This window comes from Triticum dicoccoides, chromosome 5B (assembly GCF_002162155.2).
Source record: "Triticum dicoccoides isolate Atlit2015 ecotype Zavitan chromosome 5B, WEW_v2.0, whole genome shotgun sequence".
In the NCBI taxonomy this organism is placed as follows: Eukaryota; Viridiplantae; Streptophyta; class Magnoliopsida; order Poales; family Poaceae; genus Triticum; species Triticum dicoccoides.
Genome location: NC_041389.1, coordinates 651,064,892 through 651,072,457, shown reverse-complemented (window position 1 = coordinate 651,072,457; position 7,566 = coordinate 651,064,892). Strand labels below are relative to the sequence as shown.

Sequence of the window (7,566 nt, the reverse complement as noted above, 5' to 3'; positions counted from 1 at the left end):
TCTTGACAGAGTTTTTGTTTGCCCGAGATGGGACCCTGTCTTCCCTAATGCTAGTCTTAAGGCCCTTGCCTGTGTTGGCTCTGATCACACACCTCTGATTCTAGATGATGGTTCACGCCCTATGGGTTTATCGAGGTTTCATTTTGATGCTTCCTGGCTTCAAGTCAAGGGTTTCAATGGTTTGATGGCTCAAAAAAATGTGTCCTTCCTTTCTTCGAACCGTCGGTCTTTTGGCCCGATGGATGACTGGCATCAATGCTCTTATTTTCTGCGTAGATTCCTTAAAGGTTGGTCCAAAAATCACTTTGCTGAGTCAAGGCGCGACAAAGCAAGGCTGGTGGCTTAGATTGGCGTTCTGGATGAACGTGCGGATTTAGTTGGGTTGTCCCCGGATGAATGGCATTCCAGATATAGTCTAGAAGAGGCGTTGTTGGCCATTCATAGGCAGGAGGAAATTTACTGGAAACAATGCGGTACTATCAACTGGACCCTCAAGGGGGACTTGCCCACGGCGTATTTCTTTGCTATTGCCAATGGTAGACGGCGTAGGTGCTTTATTGATAGCCTTATTATTGATGGGGTCAGGACTTCTGACCCACCGGTGATTTTGCGGCATGTGGTCTCCTTCTTCTCTAACCTTCTAGCGGCTAAACCTGAGCTAGGCTTTAAGTTGGCTGCATCCTTTTGGTCCCCGCGTGATCAACTTTCGAGCGCTGATAATGAAAGCCTTCTAATTCCCCCTTCGGAGGACGAAATTTTTGAGACGATTCATTCTGCCAATTATAATGCAGCATCTGGCCCTGATGGCTTGTCCATTCCTTTTTTCCGGCAATTCTGGCCTCAACTAAAAGGCTTAATCATGGCTATTATTCAAGGCTTTTGGTTGGGGACTGTAGACATCTCGAGACTGAACTACGCAGTCCTTACCCTCATTCCTAAAGTCAAAGGCGCTGACCTAATTTCCCTATTCAGGCCTATTGCTCTCATTAACAACTTTGCTAAGATCCCAGCCAAGGGTATGGCTGTTAAACTGTCCCCGATCGCTCATCGGGTCATTAGCCCTTTCCAATCCGCGTTCATTAAGGGAAGATACATACTGGACGGGGTGCTTTGCCTCCACGAAATTATCCATGACCTTCGTAGCAAGAACACCAAGGCTCTGGTTCTGAAGCTCGATTTTGAAAAGGCTTATGATTCAGTGTGTTGGAGCTTCCTTCGCCAAGTGTTGTTGGCCAAGGGATTCAATGGCTCGGTGGTCCACCGTCTGATGCAACTTGTCTCTGGGGGTCATACGGCGGTGGCTGTTAACGGGCAGACCAGTAATTTCTTTGCGAATGGTAGGGGTTTGAGACAAGGGGACCCGGCGTCTCCCCTGCTTTTCAACTTTGTGGCTGATGCTCTCTCCCGCATTCTGGCTCGAGCAGCGGCTGCTGGACGTATTTCGCCTGTTAGTTCTCATCTCATTCCTAATGGCATTTCTCACTTACAATATGCGGACGACACCATCATTTTGGTGGAGCTTAATGATCATTCCATCACAAATCTGAAATTTATTCTTCTATGCTTTGAAGCTTTGTCGGGCCTTAAAATCAACTTCTCTAAGAGCGAGGCTATTGTGACTGGGGTATCTGATGTGGAGGCGCAGCGGGTGGCACACCTTCTGAATTATTCTCTTGGGTCTTTCCCTCTGAAATATTTGGGCCTGCCCATCTCCCCTCTTAAGTTGTTGGCTAAAGATTTTGCCCCGGTTGTGACTAAAGTTGGCAATAGAGTTCTGCCGTGGCGAGGCCGGTACAATTCCCAGGCGGGCAAGGTTGCCCTCACCAACTCCTGCCTCTCCTCGCCCCCGATGTTCCTTATGGGATTCTACCTGCTGTCCGAAGGGACGCACTCGGGCTTCGATAAGCACAAGGGTGCTTTCTTCTGGAATTCCTCCGATAATAAACGCAAATATAGGATGGTGAAGTGGGATCTCATTTGTAGACCCAAGAGCATGGGGGGTCTTGGCATCATTAACACCAGAATCATGAATAAATGCCTGCTGCTAAAATGGTGGTGGAAGATTATGTTCCTCGACGAACGTCCCGCTTGGCTTAATCTCCTAAAAGCAAAATATTTCCCTTCTTCCAGCCCTATGTTCGCTACCGCCTGTGGTGGCTCTCAATTCTGGCGCCAGCTGGTTAGCATCAGGCCGGCTTTCCAGTCCCTTGTGAAGTTTGTTGTCCGTAACGGTAAGTCCACGCGTTTTTGGTTAGACTGGTGGGTTGGGGACACCACGTTGGCGGTGGCCCACCCAACTCTGTTCTCGTTCTGTGCTAATCCCGAGATCTCTATCTTTGAGCTCTCGGCTCAGGGCTGGGTTCTAGATTTCCGGCGCTCTCTTTCCCCAGTAGAGTTGGAAGATTGGCATCTACTTATTGCCTGCTCCCCCTGCTCTCGGAGGAAGAGGACTCCGTGGTTTGGCCTCACTCCTCTTCGGAGCGTTTTTTGGTAAAGTCGGCGTATTTGAAACTTATCGCTGGTACCCGCACGGATAAGTTTAAGTACATTTGGTCTACCCGCATCCCTCCCAAGATCAAGATCTTCCTTTGGCAAGCTCACCATCGTAAACTTCCTGCGGCTGATCAGATTAAGAAGAGGAATGGTCCGGGCTCGGACTCATGTCAGCTTTGCGGTGCCCTTGAAAATACTGAGCATATCTTTTTCCAGTGCTCTTTGGCTAAATTCATTTGGAGTTGCATTAGACTTTGGCTTGGGGTTAATTGGAACCCTTCCTCCTTTGGTGATTTGAGGCAGTGCATCGATTCCCTAGTAGGCCGTTCTAAGAGGGTTTTCATGGTGGGCTGGGCTGCGATTTGTTGGGCTCTCTGGACTACTAGGAACAAGTTGACTATTGAACACATTTTTCCAACTAACCCAGTCAACTGCTTATTTAAAGCCATTATCTTTTTACAGCAGTTGAGATCATTGATTAAGGATGGAGATCTAGAGGCTTTCGACGATATGCTATCCAGAATGAAATCTACGGCGTCCACCCTGCTGCGGCATTCTAGGCGGGATCTTCCTTAGTGGTTTGGCTGTTGGTTTGGAGGCCTGCGTGCCATTTAGGTTGGATGCCTTGTATCTGCACTTCTTTTTCGGCTTTGTTAAACTTCTGTGGTTTCGTGGTTGGCTGTGACTCTGACTGGTGGCTTTATTTATAAAGTCGGGCTATCGCCTTTTATCTAAAAAAAAGCCAAACCTCACATAACTTCATCGATTTTGTAGGATAACACCACATTTTAAAGAGCAGTACTATCTGCTAGTTGAATGTATAAACAGTTAAGGGAGCAATAATCTTTGATCTTGGAGGATGAACAAAGTACCAATGGTCCAAAGACAACAAACAGCAGTTTTATTTTGACAATTTACTCCTCCTTTATTCACTTATAAGAATAGTGGCATCATTTACAATCTGTCCAGATACTAGGAGGAGCTAATCTGGCTAACTTAGCCAGTTCATGTGCTACTTGATTCTCATCTCTATTACAGTGTTCATATATTACATGTGAAAAATCTAGCGCCATGAATTGGCAGTCATCGAAGACTGCACTTGCCACTGAAGAAGAAGATCCTTCTTGCATTGTAATTATAACCTCAGAGTTATCAGAGTTTACTTCAACCCGGTTGCATCCAACTATGCGGGCCAGGTTAAATCCAAATCTCAGCGCTATGGCTTCCGCTGTAAAAGCATCGAAACAGACATCCAATTTCTCGTCCGCCGCTGCTACAAAAGCACCCGAACTGTCTGTGATAACTCCACCAACTGAACCCTGTAGTCTATCCTCATTGAAACTACCGTCGACGTTCAGCTTCACATATCTGGTTCTTGGTTCACAACAAACGGCAGTTATCTAAACCGAGCCTGGAGGCATTACCTTTTTCTTTCAAGAAAAGAAACCCAACTATTCGAGCCGTATAATAAATTCATCATTGGACACTTGGACAATGAGTGAACTATTATGGTGCTGGTCTAGGTCGAAACTTGAATCCTTTGTTTCTAAATCTGGGAGCGAGGCAAAAGAGGAGTCCAGAGAGACCTTGACTCTTTTAGGAAAAAAGAGAGATCAAATGTGTGGCACGTGCAAGTGCATGGACAACATTTTTAGTACCCTTGTAGCATATGTTGTCGTTGCTTGCAGTGCCGTCGCAACATTTTCATCGCTGTTTGCAGCATCCAGCTGTGCCGTTCGTAACACCACAACTACGCAAATGTAACTCGACTGAGACTTCGACCGAGTTCTAGACACACAATTTTTAGTATGGATAATTATATTTAAGGTTGAAATAATCCAATTTTAAAATCATACTATTAAGAACTTTATGTTTTATGAAATAAGTTTCCGTGGACATCTTATGCACATTATGACTAAGGTAAAAGAAAACTAATAGGTAAGAAAAGTTGAGACATATGCCTTTTTGTATAATTGTTCATGATAGTTACCATTTTATCAGTCCATCTTTGCAATAGCTATGGTCATGTGCGATGATCATGGTATGTTTCTTCCCGCTGCTAGCTATTTGCCGTATGCTCTGGATTGATGCTGCTAGCAGTAGCATGGACGCACATGCATGGGCACGTCTCCGTTTTTATTTCTGATAACATCAGAAGGATAATGGGATATCCAATTATGTCAGTAAAATGTAATCAGTCAAATAGAAATTTGCTCAACAAATGCGGTGGCAAGAATGGATATCCTATAATGTCCTTTTGGGGGAAAATACATGGCATGCTCACGTGCATACCAGCATGTCATCCAATCACTGTTCTCTAAGGAGATTCCCAGCTACCCAAATCCACAAGTATATCTGATCTCCTTGTGGCTCTCACTCTGCACCAATGACATCCAAGATACAGATTTCTTGCTCTGTACCTGTCCTTTCAGCCTAAAACGGTCGATTCCCTCTGTCCGTCCTCTGCCTTAAGAAGCCCCCTGCTCCAATCCTCTTAAGCCATCTCCACACCCACTCCTCATTCTTGGAGAACAACACAGAACCTAGTCAATCAGAATGGCCGCAACCACCATGTCACTCTCTTCCCCAGCCTTCGCCGGCAAGGCAGTAAAGAACTTGCCATCATCATCTCTTTTCGGGGAGGCTCGCGTCACCATGCGCAAGACGGCGGCAAAGGCCAAGCAGGTTGCCTCCGGCAGCCCGTGGTACGGCTCTGATCGCGTGCTCTACCTCGGCCCGCTTTCTGGTGAGCCCCCGAGCTATCTGACCGGTGAATTCCCCGGCGACTATGGGTGGGACACCGCTAGGCTGTCGGCTGACCCCGAGACCTTCGCCAAGAACCGCGAGCTGGAGGTGATCCACTGCCGTTGGGCCATGCTTGGCGCGCTCGGTTGCGTCTTCCCCGAGCTTCTCGCCCGCAATGGTGTGAAGTTCGGCGAGGCTGTTTGGTTCAAGGCTGGATCCCAGATCTTCAGCGAGGGCGGCCTCGACTACCTGGGCAACCCAAGCCTTGTGCACGCACAAAGTATCCTTGCCATCTGGGCTTGTCAGGTCGTGCTCATGGGCGCCGTTGAGGGCTACCGCATTGCCGGTGGACCGCTCGGTGAGATCGTTGACCCGCTCTACCCGGGCGGCAGCTTTGATCCGCTCGGCCTTGCCGACGACCCTGAGGCATTCACCGAGCTCAAGGTTAAGGAGATCAAGAACGGTCGCCTCGCTATGTTTTCCATGTTCGGTTTCTTTGTGCAAGCCATCGTCACCGGCAAGGGTCCACTAGAGAACCTCGCTGACCACCTCTCCGACCCCGTCAACAACAACGCATGGGCATTCGCCACCAACTTTGTTCCCGGCAAGTAAGGTGTGTATGTGTGTGTGCACACGCTTGCGGTGAAGTATGCCGTTGTGCGGTCTGAATTGTACTACCATGATGTAAATTACGAGGATTCGATTGTTTGGAAAAAAATTATGAGGTTTTTGTGCAAAAGCTAATGTTTTCCCACCTTCGATCTCACCCATTTGACATGATCATCTGAACGAATACGTTGGCTTCGCATTTGCGTAACAGCAGCACGTGTTGTGCTCTGGCAACGGCAACTTATGCATCATATACATTAGCAAATTTGCCGGGCTGCATCAAACAAGACAGTGGTACATGGTTGAGGGGTTGTTCAGGCCTTCCGGTCGAAATACCGGGCAACAAAAATGATGAGTGGTTACTGGCCTGAAAGCAAGATAGAAATTTGAGTTATGCATGCTTCACAGGAGTGCGTCGGTCTGTTTGAGATCTCTCTGAAATTTTATTTTATGGTTTGAAAAAATTCAACACAAGTATTGATCTAGCAATGTGGAAAAATAGCAAAAGGTCTGAAGCCAAACCTTCAGAAACAGATAACTTCATCGATTTATTAGGACGACACCACATTTTAAAGAGCATGTACTATCTGATAGCTGAATGTATGAACAGTTAAGGGAGCAATAATCTTTGATCTTGGAGGATGAACAAAGTAGCAATTGTCCAGAAGACAACAAACGGCAGTTATCTGAGCTGAGCCCGGAGGCATTGCCTTTCTCTTTCGAAGAAACAAACCCAACGTGCCGTTTTATCACCAGACACCTGGACAATCAGTCTACTACTCCCTTCGTTCGGAATTACTCGTCAAAGAAATGAATGTATCTAGATGTATTTTAGTTGTAGATACATCCATTTTTGTTACAAGTAATTTCGAACGGAGCGAGTACTATCGTGATGGTCTGCTTTGTTTCTGAATCTGGGAGCAAGGAAAAAGAAGGCCAGAGAGACCTCAACTCTTTCAGAAAAAAAGAGCGCAAGTGTGTGGACAATATTTTTAGTATGGATAATTATATTTAAGATTAGAATAATCTAATTTTAAAATCATATTATTAAGAACTTTATGTTTTATGAAAATGAGTTTTCGTGGTATCAAAAAGAAAAAATTCCATTGGTAACATATTATGCACATTATGACTATGGTAATAAGAGCCTTATAGGAAGGACGTTTGAAACAATATGCCTTTTGTATAATTGTTCTTGATAGTTACATATGAGTTGTCGCTTAAACATATGTATCTTAACATATTTCGGTACTATTTAAGAGACAACTAATATGGGATCGAGAGAGTACCATTTTATTGGTCCTTCTTTGCAATAGGTATGGTCTTGTGTGACGATCATGGTATGTTTTTTCTAGCTGCTAGCTTGTACTACGCATGTCCTGGTTTATTGGCCCCCATCATAATCTGTGCTAAATTTTGACCATAAATTTAACTAACAAAATATTTATGCATATCACAAAAAATTATATAACTGAAAACTATGTTCAAATACAAATCCAACGATGTAATTTTTGTTGACATGCACTAACATTTTATTAGCTAAATCTTTGATCAAAATCTAGCACAAATTATAAAGGGGGGCCAATAAATCAGGACGGAGGTAGTATTTGCCGTATGCTCTGGATCGATGCTGCTAGCAGTAGCATGGACACACCTGCATGAGCATGTGTCCGTCTTTATTTCAGATAAGATCAGAAGCATAATGGGATAGGGTGAGGC

The 7,566-nt window shown here is 45.4% G+C and overlaps 1 protein-coding gene across 1 annotated transcript; it reads left to right on the top strand.

Moving 5' to 3' along the window:
* Window positions 1-4,978: 4,978 nt before the first annotated feature.
* LOC119312336 (chlorophyll a-b binding protein of LHCII type 1-like) lies at window positions 4,979-5,982 on the top strand. Its single transcript, XM_037588061.1, has one exon. It carries the CDS (start codon window positions 5,050-5,052, stop codon window positions 5,848-5,850), a length of 801 nt encoding a protein of 266 aa, XP_037443958.1. The 5' UTR covers window positions 4,979-5,049; the 3' UTR covers window positions 5,851-5,982.
* Window positions 5,983-7,566: the final 1,584 nt, after the last annotated feature.

What these genes read in the sequence shown, in the direction of transcription:
- LOC119312336 (XM_037588061.1), top strand. Translation starts at nt 5,050, where the DNA reads ATGGCCGCAACCACCATGTCACTCTCTTCCCCAGCCTTCGCCGGCAAG.